The sequence below is a fragment of the Phodopus roborovskii genome, unplaced genomic scaffold (genome assembly GCF_943737965.1).
Source record: "Phodopus roborovskii unplaced genomic scaffold, PHOROB, whole genome shotgun sequence".
NCBI lineage: Eukaryota > Metazoa > Chordata > Mammalia > Rodentia > Cricetidae > Phodopus > Phodopus roborovskii.
The window spans coordinates 74,039,032-74,056,709 of record NW_026126418.1 but is presented as its reverse complement, the minus strand read 5'-3'; the positions used below and the strand labels follow the sequence as shown (position 1 = coordinate 74,056,709).

At 46.6% G+C, this 17,678-nt stretch overlaps 2 protein-coding genes across 6 annotated transcripts in view; both read left to right on the top strand.

Moving 5' to 3' along the window:
- Positions 1 to 1,349, top strand: part of Ralgps1 (Ral GEF with PH domain and SH3 binding motif 1) — a 231,887-nt gene extending 230,538 nt beyond the window's left edge. For all 4 annotated transcript variants that reach the window (XM_051185235.1, XM_051185234.1, XM_051185233.1 and 1 more), the window contains one exon: positions 614 to 1,349. In XM_051185235.1, coding sequence (XP_051041192.1) covers positions 614 to 643 — 30 coding nt within the window. In that variant the 3' untranslated portion in view covers positions 644 to 1,349. The remainder of the gene's footprint in view (positions 1 to 613) is intronic.
- Positions 1,350 to 7,436: 6,087 nt separating this feature from the next.
- The window catches only part of Garnl3 (GTPase activating Rap/RanGAP domain like 3), a 151,371-nt gene continuing 141,129 nt past the window's right edge, over positions 7,437 to 17,678 (top strand). Inside the window, exon 1 of one of the 2 annotated variants that reach the window (XM_051185222.1) lies at positions 7,437 to 7,632. In XM_051185222.1, the coding sequence (XP_051041179.1) occupies positions 7,541 to 7,632 (92 nt within the window). In that variant the 5' untranslated portion in view covers positions 7,437 to 7,540. Of the gene's footprint in view, positions 7,633 to 7,709; positions 7,947 to 17,678 lie in introns of those variants that run through there. The other variant, XM_051185223.1, reaches the window with a different exon arrangement.

The following is a 17,678-nucleotide window of genomic DNA, read 5'->3' as shown; positions in this document are numbered from 1 at the left end:
TGGGTTTTTATTAATGAAATCATGTCTAATCAAACCTAGAACACTCCAGCAGTGCCAAGATCTGGGAGTCTGGAGGCAGTTAAGGGGGCAGGGAAATATTCTAACAGTGAAACTGGTAGCCTCTGGGAGAAGGTATTGGGGTTCATGACATCCCCCATACTTTCTCCTCCCCCCCTTGCCACTCCCTACCACTCCTTAACGGCATCCCCCCACTCGTAGGCTGGTTTCCCCAACATTCACCCCCACTTCATCAGAGTCCATCCTCTGTACCCCAAGCCCTGTTAGTTGTCTTTGACTCAGAGGATAGTGGTAGAGAATGTGGGTTCAGGTTTCAACCCTGGTTCTTACCGTATGTTTAGCCTGTCTAAGCCTCAGTTTCCTCATCTTCATAATGGGGACACTTTGAGCATCTGCCTAATAAGGTTCATGTGGGGACTCAACACACAGTGCATATGTCAGAATAATGCCTGGCACATGGCTGTCATTCCTCAGTGGCAGCTACCATTGCCATGCTCTTCCTTCCCCACACTTTCATGGCCCTAGCCTCAGGAACTGCCCCTGTCCCTTTCTGGGGGTTGAAACGTTGACAAGCAGGTGAGCTTTCTTTTTTTAGGTACCTGCAAACCTTATGTCATTTGAGTAAGTATCTGCAGGACTTGACACGACCTCAGAGGCTTCTGGGAGCCTGGACTAGGTCTGGTGGAGGAGAGCAGCTCTGGGCATAAGCTGTTGGCCAAGGCACTGGAGCCCCAAAGCTTGAGGAATGTGGCCTGCAGCCTCACAGTCTTGGATGGCTCCCCAGTGTGAGATCCACCTGTCAACCCACAGCAACTCTCATGACTCATCCTGCAGCACCACCCCACAGGGCGGTTGTCAGATCCCAAACTGCGCACCCTATGTCCCCTCTCTGGGCTATCGTCTGTCCACCAGCTGCTTCTGCATCAAGGGAGCATCAGACCCGTGTTGGGTTCTCCGTGCTTTCTGCTACACACAGAGTGGGTGGGATTAACCTTTGAGAGGGCTGGAGAGCAGAGACAGGTTGCTGGACAAGCTTGTTACACCCCAAGTGCACGGGCCGCTCACCTGCAGGGCCGCCTCAGATTTTGTATACCCCCAAAAGCATCCTCTGCGTGTGCGTGCCGTACATGCGTGCGTGTGAGCGAGTGAGTGTAAGCTCTCTGAGAAACATACATTTTGGCACAAGACTTGTGACATTATACACTTGTTGGCTTTGAGGCCCTGCTTGAAGCTTTAGTTACAGCCTTGCCCTCTACGTCTGAAGGGAGTCCAGAAGCTCCATGTCAAGGGTCCCTTGAGTTCTTTTACTGTAAACAAACAATGCCTTAAAACGTGTCTTGTTTTCTGTTCCTATGGGTGCTATTCATCTGGATGGCCTGTTCCCTGGGCCCCAGGCCCTCCTGGGTCCTGTTGTTGTCAGCCCTCTCGAGGCAGAGACAGTCTCAGGACCGTGGACTGGGCACTGGACTGTGTGCTCCCTACCATGAGCTCTCCTTGTGGCCTATGGCCTTCCTCATATCCCCCACTACCACCATGCTGGCATGGGAAGTTGTGGCCTTTTCTCCCAGCAGCTTGGAGGCCCCCACAGTGATCAGTGGTCAGTCGTATAGAAGCTACACCACCCATATTCTCCCACAGGGCAGACTTTTGCTCCTGTCTTCCCACCCCCTTGCCACCACTGCCAGGGCCGGCCACACTGATTGCTGATCACACACACAGGGATCTGAGTGACATGGAGGTCTTAAGCCCCCTCAGTCTTGCCCCTAAATGTAGTCACCAGCACGTTCTTCAAGTCCAAGGGCCTAGTTGTTGATAGCCAGATGATAAGAGAGCCAAGCCCCAGGGAATGAGATCTCCAGCCTCTAAATTCATGAACAAGGACTTTTATCCATCACCTTTCATTATACTTAAGGTGACTTTCATTTTGCACATTTTTAATTCAAGCTCTTCATCCTCACAGATGCCCTCTTCCTCCTAGAATCTGGGTACTCTAACTAACCCTGGGAAGCAAACCCTCAAACAATTTTCTGGAAAAGGCTGACTTTCTGGGTCCCTGTGGGCATCTGGGTCATACACAATACATGATTGTCAAACCATCCAAAGAACTTATGACAATAATCAAGAAGCTTCAGACAACATCATAACCGTGAACTCGCCACCAGAAAACCCACCACTGTATTAAAACCAAATGGGGATACTTCTCTAAAAATGTTAATGACTTGGTAGGGCAAGTAGTTGTTACCATGGTGGTACCTTTTGGTCAAGCCTCGGTGTATTCTGAAGCTAACCTTCATGTGAGCAGAGCCTGGACATTTTCATGCCAAGAGAAACTCCAGGTGATAAAGTTGATGCCATCAAAACTTGACCACAGCTGCCTTGCACATCTCCCCACACCGGGGGTCCAGGTATGTTCACTAGAAGAATGACAATGCCAAACACTGCAGACACCTCCATCTAGAACCATGCCATGGTCACACTCCAACTCTGATCCTGCCTGTCAGCCTCTAAAAAGTCAGAAGCTTGAGTAAAACTGCAAGACCAGAACATCAGCTACTAGTTTCCTTTAGGCTTCTCCACTCTTCAACTTGTTTTGGGTTCTTACACATGAAATATCAAACACCAAAGCCCCAGAATTTCAATCTCCACTCAGAAAACGTTCTGCCATTTACAGATCTGTCTAACCCAACACAAGTGTTTTCTTTTGGGCCTGATCTGAAAAAGCACAATCACAATTATTTTCAAAGTGTCTAATCTCCCTAATTGAAACCAGACTCCCCTCCCAGAAGCATCCTCACCATGGACTCTTGAAGAAACTGCTTGAACTTTTTTTTAGGGGAAAAAAAAATCCTTGAAGGACTCTTGAGAGCCTTGAAGGTGTCAGAAGAGCTCTGGAGATAGAGTTAAAAGATTTGACTCTCAAGCAGGGCCTTAGGCCAAGCATAGAGTTCAGTGCTGGTATCCCCTGGGCTGGCTTGTTCCATAGGCTGCAGGGGAGGTGGCTAGGTCAAGTGACAGAGGCAGAAGTCCTTGGGGCACTCAGCCTGGAAGGAAGCAGGTCTGCACTTTTGCTGGACTGTCCATAGTAGACAGTACTGTGAAATTGTTACAGGTGTTAAGGTATGCACTGTCATGCAAACAGACTGTGGTGCCCCCAAAGTGAAAGCTGTAGAATGCTGTCTAGAAACTGGGATGGACAGCTGGTAGTGTTATAAAGTCCTAAGAAGAGCCCACTCCCTCAGGATGGAAGTAACTTCTGTCCCTCTTCAGTGTATTGAGTTTCATAACTCCAGGGTCAGCCACGTGTGTGCTGGCAAGCAAAATACCTTGTGGAGACTGTATTTGGCGGAAAGCAGCAGAAACACTGTCATAAACATGCCAGTGGGAGAGTGTGGTCCCTTCCCTCCCCTCCCCTTCCCTGACCAGATGCCATGGGGCACTTGCCAGATTGAGATGCCGAGCAGGTGGACACAATAGAATTGTTGGTGAAGGACCTACCTTGCCTTGCCAACAGGATCTCTCTATTTCTCTTTCTTACCAAGATGGCCAGTGTTTCTTCCATCATTTTACTTTACTTCCACCTTCCAAGCCTAAGAGAGATAGAAAATGATCTGTAAAACTGGGAAGCTGTTTATAAGCCAAGGCTGATTTATTCTTCAAGTGGGTTCCAGAGCTCTGCACCAACATTGCAGATTCTTGGAACCACTATTGAATATTGCCAAAACCACAGCCTCCATTTTGTATGACCCATTTTGTATGGCCCTATGTCATATTGATATTTTGGGTGATTTCATGTTACTAAAAAAAAATGCACAAAGTCCCTTTGAAATTGTGTTTATTGCATAAACATTCATTGCTAGTGAGTACTTCCTATACACCAGGCTCTACCCAGAATGAAAACGGCTAGAAACAAGACAGTCCAATTTTGGCCCTTTGTAGAACTTACCAGTCAATGAACAAATAATCCTCACCTCACATACCAACTTTGGCAAGACCCTGCTCTCCCCTACCCCTGAATACAAATCCTGTGCATTGGTTCTTCCATAAAGACTTCAGAAGGCCCAAACAAACTGCATGGGATTTCTGTGAGAATCAGTTGCATTGAGGACTAGCTGGAGGACTACCACTACCCCACACTGGAGGCTGGCTGGCTCTGAGTAGCCAGATACAGAGCTGTGTTCAAGAATAGTTACAAGGGACCATGCTAAAGGCAGAATGAGAGAGTGGGGTCTGAATGCTCACAATATTCACAGGCTTTCCCTTTTAGCCTTTAACTTCAGTGTTAAGTTCAAATACAGTATGAGTGAGAGCTGCATGTCCCTTGGAGCCGAGAACTTGGACTTGGACTTTGGTCCACCTTGTAACCCGCTGCTGCACAAGTGTGTGTCCCATGGACAGCCCCAAGTTCCCATGTACAGCAGCAGGTGATAAATCATCTGCCTATTTTGGAAGGACTGTGACCATTCAGTAATTAAATAATAGTAATTCATTTATTAGTGAGGTATATAATCTTTAATAAATTTTGTGCCAAAATGCATGGTTTCCCACTTTGCATTCAAAATGTTGCATAGACAGTAGCTTTCAATTTCTTTATATTCTTCCAAGTAAACCGAAAATGAGTTTCTACATCTTTGTTTCTTGTTAAATAATGCTGCACCCTCCCAAGCTATCTTTTTTCCCAGCAGACCCTGCATGCAGTTGTGTAACGACTTTCTCTACTATTTGTAAATTGTCTCATCTGCAATAACCACTGAACACCATCCCTCCTTGGGACTCTTTAGATTTTTGGTGAAGTATTTTGTTACCTCAGTCTTGTATCAAGTTGCTGTATTTTTCAGCTTGTTACACTGATAATTGTTTCAGTAATTAAATACTTTAATGTACAGGCATCTTTGTTTACTTTGAAATTAAATGCGTTTTTCAATGAATATTATTCCATTTATTAGAGTCACATGCAGTCACTCTGGCAGGCAGTTGCTGTGCCACATGCAGACGTGGAGCTCAGCTGAGAGTAATTAGCATGCAAATATATAGGAGGGAGAGGGGACAGGGACAATGATGTTGGTCTCTCAGAGAGGAGGTCAAAGGGTCTGGGGACACTTTGAGAGTTTCTGATCAGAGGTTGCAGAACATGGAGGCTCTGAGTAGGGGCAGGAGGTCAGGGAGGGAAAAGACAGGATGCACATGGTGAAAAGTGGGCAACAGGAGCTTACTGAGGGAGGAGTATGAGCGGGAAAGAGAGACGGACCATGGACTAGAGAACTAGACTAGGGATCCCAGTGGCAGCTCTCCAGGCACCCACACCCTGTTCAGTCTCTGCTTGTGCAGCATTAAGAGAGACCAGAACCTCAAAATCACACTGAAAGATGCACAACTTAAAACAAATCTAGACTATCCCTGGAAGAGGAACTCTCAGTCTCAGTCAAGTGAGTGATTTCCTCTAGCAGATTAGCTTTTTTTTTTTTTTTTTTTAATGTGAGAGGGTCCAGCACACTATGGTGGTGGTGTCCCTGGACAGGTGGGCCGGGGCTGGATAAGAAAAGATGAGCAAGCCAAAGGAGGCAAACCAGAAAGTTTCCATCCTCCATAGTTCCTGATTTAGTTCTTGCCTTGAGTTACTGCTCTGGCTTCCCCGATGATGGGAACCAGATAGCTGTGAGCCAAATCAACCCTTTCTTCCCTGAGTTGCTTTTGGTCATTGTATTTATCACAGCAACAGAAACTAAACTAGAAACAGATGACATAAACCATCCTTAGCTTTACTCCAGGAGTCCCTTTCCCCAACCACAGTGCAATGTTCAAGAACCCTTAGGATGATGTTCTGACTCGGGAAGAAATGGGGTCGGGGCCTGGGTGGAGGGGAGGTGTTACAAAGTCGGAAGGTGATGAATGAAAACCTGAACCCACGGCTGATAGCTAGAAAAGCTCCAGCCTACTCAGCACAGCTGTGTCAGACACCACAAACAGCCACCAGGAGACAGCAGTGCCTCCTTTTGCTGGCAGGCTGGATCCTGAGGTAGTGCAAACCTCATGGTGGACTGCCAGTTCAGCCAGGAAGACCGACCGATATCATCCTGGCACTAGCTGAAGTGAGGAAGAGGTGATGTAGACGGTGACAGATAGGCGGGGCTTGTACTGTGGGCGGGGCAGTTAGAGAGCTCTTGGGGCAGAATTATCAAGGGTCTAGAGACAAGAATTGCAGCAAATACAGACCCCAGCTTCAAGGGAGAAAAGGCGGAGCTCCAGGGTTGGGGGCCATGCCTGTGGGCGGGACGTGGAGGAGGGCGGCTCCCAAAAGAGGGCGGTGCTACGATAGAAAGGACCAGGAGGCGCTGAGGTGAGGGTCGGGCTGAGAAGCCAACGAGCAGAGCTGTGGTGTGGAGGGCCGTCAGGGCGCTCTGTGGCGGAGGGGTAGGTGAGCAGAGCCTGGGTCTGTGGGGCAGGAGCGGTGGGTCGTGAAACCTGACGAAGTTGAGGACTAGGTGGGCTTTGGGGGCTTGGGTGAGCTACACAGAAGCCCGGAGGGCAGGCTGGAGGATCTCCGGGAGGCTGGCACGGGAGGGGTGTGGTTGGAGCTCAGGGCGGAGGAAGGGTGGGGTCTGCAATGGGCTGAGGAGGACCAGGGACACGGACGACGGAAGTTAGGGGCGGAGCCTGTGCAGACTAGGGCGTGGGCTGGGTTGGGCTAGGGAATGAGGCGTGGTCTTTGTAAAGATGAAGGGCAAAGGGACTGACTAGATTGGGCTTTGGGGTGGGGCTAGAGCCCAATAATAGGCAAGGGTGCCTCCTGGATTGGTACTTGGCGGGGGAATGGGCGGAGCCTGAACGCGGCTGGGCAGGGTCCTTCTGACTGGGGCGGGGCAAAGGCGGGACGGGGGCGGGACCTGAGCCCAACTCAGGAGATGGGGCGGGGCGGGGCCGAAGCTAAACCCAGCAGAGTGAGAGATCTGCTAGATTAGGGGCAAGGCAGGAGCGGGACCAAGGACTCAAGTAGGATCTAAGGGACTGGGTTCCGTTGGGGGTCAGGGCGGGGCCTGAGGCTAGCTCCGGTAAATGGGGCGGGCTTGGGTAGGCTAGGGGCAGAATTTACAACAGGAGGAGCGGAGGAGGCGGACCTGCTAGGAAAGGGGCGGGCCTACAGCCAGAGGCGTGGGGGGGAGGAGAAATCTGCTTGGAGTAGGGGCGGGGCTTAAAGTCAGAGGCGTGGTGACGGCGCCTACTGGAGTAGGAGCGAGTCTGGGGCGGGGCCTAAGGCCTGAGGCGCGGAGGAGGCGGACCTGCTGGAGTGGGGGCGGGCCCCAGGCCCCGCGGAGAGTGTGAGGGCGTGGTTAGGCTGGCGTTCGGGGCGGGGCCAGAGGTCCCGGGCAGGACTGGAGTTTGGGGCAGGACAGGGGCGGGGCTTGGGTCCGGTAAGGGGTGCGGGGCGGGGCGTGGGCTGCGGCGCGCTAGCTGAGCGTCCGGCCGAACACCGCCGAGGCCCGAGCCCACCCGAGTGTGCCCGAGCCGTCGGCCCCCGCCCGGGGCGATGGAGCCGGAACCCGGCGGGGCCGCCGCTGCGCTCCTGCGGCAGAAGAGGGCGGCGCTGCGGCGCAGGGGGTGCAGCTTTGAGAGTCCCAGGTACCGGTGCCGGGGAGGGGTGCAGCCCCGAGAGGCGGGAGCGGGGAGCAGGCCACGTGGGGGGAGGCGGTGTGAGGGGACAGAGCGTGGCGAGGCCGCGGCGTGGGAGGGAGTCGGCGCTGAACCTGGTAGAGCGGCCGGGCCACGCTGAGGGAGTGCCCAGCGGGAGGGCTGGGGACCTGTGTCCGGCCAGCAGATGCTGTGGAAGTCCGAATCCTCGGCCCTGTGACAGGCCCTGCACACCACCGCTCAGGGAGGTCTGTCTCGGGCTGTGGAGAACGCGTCCGGCCCTCTTCTAAATGCTCAAGGACAAGGTCGGAATCCCCAAACCCTCAAATAGACACTCTTCAGGCGCTTCTTGCTCTCTGTAAGCCATACTCAAACCTCAGGTGCCTGGACACCTGCTGCCTCTGGCCCCGCCCATCTCTGGCTGGGGTTGTTGGGGTGTTGGGGGTACCCTGCAGAGTTCCTAGATCCCTTCTCTTTCCCCAGGTTGCCTGTGCCCCTACTGGCCTTACCTTCCTTAACTGGCGCCCTCCTAAGGAGCCAGCTCGGCCCTAGGTGAAGCTTGGCTACTGCCGGACACGCCCTTCCCGCTGCGGCTGATGCCAGTGCCTATGCCCCGCTTACTCCTACATCCAAGGCATTCCTGTAACTTGAAGTGGGTCTCCTTCTTCCAGGTGGAATCATTCCTTTCAGGATGACTCCAGCACCACCATCTCGGCCAGATTTTCATCATCATTCTGTAATAATGGCCTTAGGAAGGGTATCCCGAAGCCAAACCCCTTCCCTCTATAGCCTACTGCTGCTTGCACCCCTGAGAGGTTTTTCATTGTTGTAGCATGGGTAGGGACAAGGAGAAGAAAAAGATGTGGGACTCTAACCTCCAGTGAAGTGGATAAGAGTGTTCATTTGCTAAGACACAAAGCAAACCAACCAAGATCCTTAATGGAAGGTGTGATGCCCTTAATTGGCCTTTCTCAGACTCTGTCCTTAACACACCCTGTTCTAGCAGTTATGATGAGAGACCACAGCTGTCCTAGCACCTGCTCCATCATCAGAGCTGGCTCAGGCCTGACCCATCCCAGAGTCTGTGGGCTGGTCCCTCCTCCTTCAGGCTGTAGGACTGAGCATCAGTTCTTTCTGAAAGTCTCTTGAACTCTATCTAGGCTTAGCTCTGTGTAGTCAGTATCTGGGCATCCAAGAAGGTTCTAAATATTGTGTGGTAACCTGGGTGGTACATTTCCCTTAGATAGGAGACCTAGACAGCTAGAAATCTCTATGGCTAGAGTATGGAGAATAGGAAGAGATACCAAGAGATGAGAGCAAAGAGAGTCTCTGTGGCCTGAGGCCGGGTGTTTAGGGCAGTACTGCTGCAGAGAACACCAGAGATGATAAAGTGGTTTAGTGACACACCCCATCCAGTGTGGGAGCCACAGACACCTGTGGCTGTGAAGCAGGTCTGAGATTCTGAGTGTTGAGTTGTGCTCAACTTGCAATACGAACTGCTCAACTTGCAATGCGAACAACTCCAACGCTGCCACCTCAGCCATTTTGTTGTTGTTAATTGGACTTTCTCAGTCCTTGCCACACTCTGCTTCAGCAGTACTGATGAGAGTGTGTCAAAGACAGAGGAGAAATGTTTGCCATCCTGGACAGTGCCAGCCTAAAAATTACATCTCCCCTTTGTCTTCATGACCAGATTCTTCAAGGATTAAATGACTTCCAAGCCTCCAGGGTGTTTTTGTTCTCTGATACACTGTGACCCGTAAGAGAGTAAGGATTGGCTGGTTTTTTTTTTTTTTTGTTCTAAAAGTAATTCATTAGATGAAATTTGAAAATGCAAGAAAAATATAAACAGGATAATTTTGTTGTTGGTTTTTGGTGTTTTGTTTTTCTTTGCTTGCTTGCTTGTTTTTGAGACAGGTCTCATTATACAGCCCTGGTTGGCCTGAAATTCAATATGTAAGCCAGGCTGGCCTTGAATTCACGGAGCTCCGCCTGCCTCTGCCTTTCAAGTGCTGGGATTAATGGGGTACACCACCACACCCGGTGGATAATTTATTGATTCATAGTCCCAGTGTAGGTATAATATCTCTCTCTTCTACATGAATATTTACCATTTTAATTGACTTTTTCACTCAACACATCATAAATATAGTAAGAAATCCTTTAGGAATCCCCCCTCCCCAATTTTCGAGACAGGGTTTCTCTACATAGCCCTGGCTGTCCTGGAACTCACTGAGATCCGACTGCCTCTGCCTCCCCAGTGCTGTGACTAAAGTTGTGTGCCACCACTGCCTGGAACAAAGGAACCTCTTAAGGCTTTGGAAGCATGGTGCCAGAGAGTACCAATAGGGTTACCATTACATTTGCCAAAGTGATACCTTGTTTTATTTTGAATTTCTTTATTAATGAAGTTTTCTCATAAGCTGTTCATAATTTGTACTTATTTTAAGATATTTGTATTCATGATCTTCACTATCTTCACTTTTCTTTTGAAATATTTATTTTTTCCTTATAGAATTAAAGTTCTTTTTATTTATTAAGGGTATTTTTTTTGGTGAAATATGTAGGAGATATTTTTTCCAGTTTGCCTTTTCATTTTCCATATGGTGGTTTTCGTGTGTGTGTGTGTGTGTGTGTGTGTGTATGCAATTGTCTTGAACTTTAGATTCACTGACTTCTTCCTCTTGTTTATGTGCATGTAAAAGAATCCCTTAACTTAAAAGTAGATAAATATTCATCTTCAATTTCCCCATGTTTAATTAAATTTTAAAGTTAGAATACAAAGTAATTCTCCATTATCTTCATTGCTCTAAAAATGACTTCCTTAATTCAATATCCCAAATGACCTCACAGTTCTGGCTGTGTGTCAAACCTCTTGTATACATTCTAACTATAAAGGTGCATAGTTCCTTATGCCAAACCCATTGATCTAGAGAGCCTGCAGCTGTCTCAGAGCTCTGCAGCTGTTTTTGAAGCACAACCAATAGTGAAAGCCTTTGCCACATCTGTGGGCCTCAGTTACTTTTCATTGCCAACTGTATCAAGTTTAAATATCCTTGCTTCATGGTTAGGCTCTTTGAGAATAAGTTTAACTGTATTAAATCATCATGTTATCACAAGTGTGCGTGTGTGTGTGTGTGTGTGTGTGTGTGTGTGTGTGTAAGAAAGAGAATGAGTCTTCACACAAGCATGAACTTCTGCAACATCTGCTTCAGTTTGGCAGTTCTCTTTGCTAAATAGCCTGTGTCAGTTCTGATAACTGGTGTGCACACACAGAAGCTAATAAATGTGGAGGATCAAGGAATGGCCCATGCACTGGGCATCAGGCTGGCAGTAGTGAGAAAGACTAGCTTTGTATACCTGGAGGTGTCAGAGAAGAGACCTGTTCTGTTAAACAACTTGCCCTAAATGTATTCATCATGATTTTATAGGTGAACTTAGGAAAGTTGCTTAGCCTCTATGGATCTTGGTTAGTGAACTTGTAACATGGCCTATATTGATGTGAGCTTTAGTGACCTAATGTGTGAAGTGCTACTCACAGGAGTCTGGGAAGTGTCAGGACAGAATGAGTAACTGTCTTACAAAAGTTCTCAGCCATATCCACTCTGTGTAAAAGGCACTAGTAGGCAGGTACATGGTACTTTAAGATTCTGTCGCCCCCTCCCCCACTTCCTAGCAATCAAGAAAGACAAATAATGAGCCTGAGTTATTTTAAATTATCTGTCAATTGCTGGGCTGTCACTTGGGCTGCAACAGTTCACAGAGGCCAAGCTTATTGTGAACAGCATTAGCAAAGTTACCTATCAATGGGGTTGAATTTACCAGATGAATTTTTTCGTTTTAAAATATTTTCATTCTTTGAGAATTTGATATAATGTATTTTGATCATATTCTCCTCTCAACACTCCCCCCCACTTCCTAGCCCACCAGCACCCCCTCCCCAAACCCAGTCTTCAATGGTCATACAGGAAACTTTTCTCCAAAAACATTTGTAGCTGAGCATGTAGCTTCTGCATATTCTGTATAAGGCCAGGGAGTTTTTAATTCTAAAGTAAGCTTGTGTGTGAGTGTGTGTGTGTGTGTATACATACGTACTTGTATATGTACTGTTCTGTGTGCATATGCACATGTGAATGTGGAGACCAGAGACAGCCTCTTGTGTCATTCCTCAGGAGCCCTTCAATTTGTTCTTTTGAATCAGGTTCTCTTACCAGGAAATCAGGTTAGGCTTATCTGGCTGACCAGTGAGCCCCAGGGAACTTCTACCTGTCTCCATTTTCCCAGCACTTACAAACACATGCTGTCTCACCTGGCTTTTTCACATGGGTTCTGGGCATTGAACTATGGTCCTGATTCAGCAAGCATTTTACCAATTCAAGTCTTTTCTCTAGCCCTAATCCAAGCCACTTTATTAGTGAACAGTTTTGGTGTCTTTGCTAAGAGCGTTGTTGAAGCTTGCCTTATCCTTGCCATCCATCACTAATATTTCTTTCTGTGTAGCCACTTGCAGTGTCCATGGTTTGAATTCCAGGTGAAAGAGAATAGCTTGGAATATAGGTGGTTCTTCTGGCTATTCAGAACTGTAACCTCCTTTGAAATCTTTCACTCTGCCCAGGACTAGTAATATACCACCATTATTTCTGATAGGTTTGTATCCATGCCTTATGTGTACATTTTTTGCTTGAATGGCAAGCAAAAAAGAGGTCTTGCCTCATGGTATTGTATAATACTGGGTAGGATCGAGCTTTGGGAGTAGTTGATCCAGGATTTCAATAATGTCATCAGAGTCTTCATTTTCTGAGTTGACTTTTGTCCTACTTGGCTTTCTATTGTTGTGATAAATACCAGGATCAAAAGCAACATGGGAAAGAAATGGTTTATTTTATCTTACGTTATGGTTCATCATAGAGAGAATTTGGGGTAGGAACTCAAGCAGGAACCTGGGGCAGGAACTAAAGCAGAAACCATAGAGAAATGCTGCTTATTGGCTTGCTTCCAATGGTTTGCTCAAACTGCTTTTTTTTTTATACAACCCAGGACTGCCTGCCCAGTGGTTAGCACTACCCACAGCAGGCTGGACCCTAACACATCAACCATGAATCAAGGAAACATCCCACAGAGTTGCCTATAAGCAAATCTGATGGAAGAATTCTCTCAACTGAGTTTTCTTCTTTGTAGATAATTTGTATCAAGTTAACAAAAAAAAAAAAAAAAAAAAAACTAACCAGCTCAACTTGACTCTCAAGATAGGCAAAGGTAAATTAACTACTATAGTTTTACTTTCTATCCCAGAAATGTCTGGATTGACCTTCACTGGCTGGGGACATCCTTGAGCCAAATGATCAGACCTGGGCTATGTGCTCAACTCAGAACTGAGGAGAAATCACTTCCATTCATAGAGACCAAGAGGTAGGAGTAACTTCATAGAGGAGAATCACAGTGCTCTCTCCAGAAGAAAGTGGGTATTAACTTCACCAAAGTGCTGTTAGATCTAGGAAACCTTCCTAGAATCCAGGTGTCTGGGTACTGTCCACGGCCACAGAATCGGCTTGGTGCTGTGATTTAGATCTTGTTTTAAAAGACTATATCTTAGCTCAGTAATTACACTATTGTTGCTAAGTGTAGCCACTGTGGCTGCAGAGTCCCCACTAGACAGAAGAGTTTGAATTATGAGTGGAAAATGTATTTTGTCCTTTTCCAAATATTGTTCTGTACATGATGGCCTCCTCATTAGTCATGCAGAAAGCCTATGCCTTCAAGAACAAATCCGGATGCCAAGACAAATGCTTTCTTATTCATGTTGCTTTCCAGGCCAAACTGGGTTCTGAAAAGAGCAGTTACCCTTCATGCATGTGGCCACCTTCTTGTCTCCCACATGTTTCTTCTGACTATTGCAGTTTGTTGTCATTTTGTAGGCTTTCTGGTTTTGAGTAGTTTTGGTAGTGAACACTTAAATGGCACCATCTTTGTAGTCTTTAGTTTCTCTGTATCTTGCCATTATTCTTTTGTTTGTGTCAAGGCCTTGAGTATTTAATCATAAATAAATCTGGTGCTGTCAGTTTTCTTTTGGATAAATAGGATTATTCTTGGGAAAGACTATGAAAAGCTGTCTTGCATTGGGCCAACACAATGGGCTCTGAGGACCAACAGAAGAAATGAATTTTCATATCTGTTCTAGATACAGGAGAAGAAAAGCCAACTTTTATTATTCACTAAGATTTGAAATTAATGCAAACCAGTTTCCTTTCTCAGAGAAAGATAATAGTTAAATTAGTTTTGCTGCAGAAGGTTAATATGGGAAATTAGGTTTGGTCATCTGGTTTGCAGAGCTGAAGATCTGAAGAGAGTTGAAGCCTGACAGACAGTGCTGTAGGCATTGGAGAACTTCTTCATAGTGAGATGTGCTGGGAAAACTCAAAAGCAGCATTCAGATTGGGGGTGGGGGCAGGGGATCTGGTTGTTTCTAAAACCTTAGGATCTAAGAGGACAGAAAGCTAGGAGTTGGCTTTGACTGCAAAGAGACTTAGGTAGAAGGCTGTTCATTGGACCGCTTGCTGGCAGAGACATTTTAGAGTACATTATTTATAATTTGTAATCAACAGAAATGTGCTGCTCACCATTCCTGAGGCTTTAAAATCCAAACTTAGGTAGTTGATTCTGTAACTGATGAGTGCTTGTTTCTCAGAGACAGGGCCTTCTAGAAGCATCATCACATGATAGAGAGTCAAGTGAAGCTAATAACTCCTTTGCCTCTTTTAAAACTTGTACAAGCAGAGCCCTCAGGCCTTACTCACCCACAAGGGTCCTCTCTCTTAATACCACCAATTTGGGGGTTGAGTTTCAGCATGTAAGTTGGAAAGATTAGAGAGAGGCAGTTGAAAAAGAAAAATCTTCAGCAGAACTGCATCAGAACATAAATCCTTAGAAACACTGTCAACCTGTGTTCTTGCTTTGGAAAGCTAGCTAGAAAATGTATTTCTTTCAATGAAAAGTTTTGGGGAATTAATTTTTTTCCCTAGCAATCATACTATTGAAAACAAAGATAAATGAAATTGATTTGAATGTTTTGACTCAGTATATCAAAAACATTATCATTTTAACATGTAATAGATACTTTAAAATACCAAGATATTTTACTTTTTTTCATCCACAATCTAGTATGTATTTTAACTTAGAGCACATCTCAGTTCAGTTCGGTTAAAATTTTGTTGATTGTTTGTTTTACATTTTGTTTAGTGTGGGGATGTGTGCATACTTGTACCTGTATGGATGCATGTGCCACAGTGCACATGTACAGGTCAGAAGATAATTTGTAAGGAGTTGGTTCTCCCCTTCTACCATGTGGATTCCAGGGACTGAACTCAAGGTCATTAGGCTCAACTGCTGATACCACCAAGCCCTCTCACTTACCCTAGGGAGGAGATAACGACATGAAACAATTGAAAACATCCAATATAGTCACCTGAGTGGCAGGATGCGTTTTTAAAAAAATCATGTTTTGTTTCTTTTGTAAAGATGTTTACATTGGATGAAACCTATCCAGTAAAGGGAAAGGATTTGGGGATGGGGAAAGTGCTTCATCTTAAAAAAAAAAAAAAAAAAAAAAAAGAAAAAAAAAAAAAAAGAAAAGAAAAGAAAAAGAAAAATTCATAGAGGAGATAATGGCAATACTGGCAGCTTTCTCACATATGAAGAAGCAATGAGACCCACTGGGTATGTGGCCCTGAGCTACATCTACCATTACAGTAGGTGTGGGGTTAGTAAAGCAGGGTGACCCTCAGCAAATTAAGGGCTTCCTAACACCCAGTGCCTCCCCCAGGCTAGAGTGGCTCTGAGATGTGGTTAATTTTTGTCATTGAAGAAGTTAGCACATCATAGACTATTTGTCAGTCATTTTACTTTTTCAGCACACTTTTGGATCTAACACTTTTCAACAGACTTGAAAAGACTCAAAACAGAGCCAAGCAATTTACCAGGTGTGAACAAAGTGTGCTTCCCCCCAGTGACCTAGGCACTGTGTTTTGTTGCACAGTAGAACTTCTCCCTGCTGGAGAAGTACTGAGTGCTTCAAACAAAGTATTCTCAAAGGCTACACTCCCGTGTATTCCAATAAAAGTACACAGCCTCTTCTGCTGCTCGTGGAGTTTGAACATTGTTCCAATTGGTAGAAATCTGTAGCCTGCCTACCCCTCGTAGAGTTCCATCTGCTGTTAAGCCAATAGTCCAATCCAACAAATACTGTAAAGGCCAAAGCAACAGTGGTCTGTGGCAGACAACAGATACCTGCCTTCCCCGATAAGCAGAGGGGGATTAGAAAGTGGAGGGGCGGGGCTGATTAGTGTGACCTCCTGAAACCACTCTGTGCTCCTTCCTAGTAAGGTTTCTTGCAGTCATCAGGAAAGAAAGATTACACTTCATGATGAAAAACCAGTAGGGAGGAAGCTAGAGAGTGAGATAGAGAGGCTACTGGACTGGATTCCCTAGCACCGAAAACACCCAGTAACAACAGAAAGCTAAGGCCAGAGGACTGAAGCTGCTGCTGCCTTCATTAACTGTAGAACCTTATTGCCCATTACACCATTATTACTGATGCTTCAGAAAACTCTAGAATCAAAAAGTGACTGAGCCCAGATCCACAGAACCCATTTACCATCTGCAGAGCAAAATGATGCCTGAGTTTCTTTTCTGCTTCTCTGGAACACCTATAATCTAAATCATACCCTGAACTCTAACGACAGAAAAGGGGGCTGGGGCATTTTAGGCTGAACTCTTGCAGTGTAAGGAAGAGGTCATGGAAAAAGTCACACCAGTGTGTTGGAGGTAGCATATCTCTTCTGCCATTGCAACAACAGCTTGAAAAACTGGTGGTACCCTAGCCTCAGATGGGTGACTGATGTGGGCTTTCTAGGCATAAAAAGTGAGCGAATAGCACAGATGGAACTAAACACATGAGCACCTGTCTTGCTTTCTGACCTGAAAGAAAGGTGTGTCTGGAAACACTGCCAGCCAGTAAGTTTTTCCTCATGTCTTACACACATCAAGCCTGGATGTGCCTCGGGTCCATCTTTGCTCTGCATCTGGCTCAGTGCCACAGAGCAGCTCCCTGTCAAGAGACCAGTAAGACAGTGGGGCCATCCAGCCGAAGGCATGGCTAATCTCTGTCAGACAGTTGAAAGGCCCAAGTATCCTGGCATGTTCTTCCTTCACAAATGGAATTGTCTGTGTTCTGGGCATCCACCTGGTCATTAATTCATTGCACAAATTGTTCACACAGTCCCTCTATGTGCTAGGTGTCTGGAAATGCTCTAACCCAGGTAGGGTTCCTTCCCTTACAGATCTGACAATCTAATACCATGAGATAGCCCATATGCTCATAAACAAATGCATAGCCAGAGCACCTTCATTGTCATGAAGTCAAAGGACTCTGAGGTGAGGAGTAATTGTGTAGTGGGAAGGGAAACAGTTTCTCTTTGGCAGTGGAGGGATTTGACTGGTGTCCATGGATGGTTCATCCACTGCTGTCCCAGCTTGCTCTTTGGGGAATATTGCTCCCTTGATGGCTGTCAGCCCAGACCTCAAAAGCTTGGTTTGAAGATGGGTACAAATCCTGACTGACACTTGTTAAGGTTTTCTTTAGTGAATGGTCAGAACAAGCAATGTGTGAGATCACAGGTGCCTGTGGGGTGGGTGTGTCTCCCTGTAATTCCTCAGGCTCCTAGTGGACTGTGGCTGAACAGCAGTGATGGGTGTGGTGAGGTATGTGCCTTGCTGGAGGGGCAGAGCTGAGATTGAATTGCCTTGTCTACTAGTGTGTCTACCTTCTGCCTATAGAGATGTTTTTCTGTGATGCCAAGCTGTCCACATCATGAGACCTCAGCAGGCTTGACCATGCCTGCCTGGCTGTGAGTACCACCTGGATGAAGAGAACAGTTCAGAATGTCGATGAATAAACAGTGGGAAGGCTTGGAAATACAGATCTGACTCTTCGCCGGGCTCTCTACTGCTATCCACCTCCCATACACATAAAGCAGCCAGCC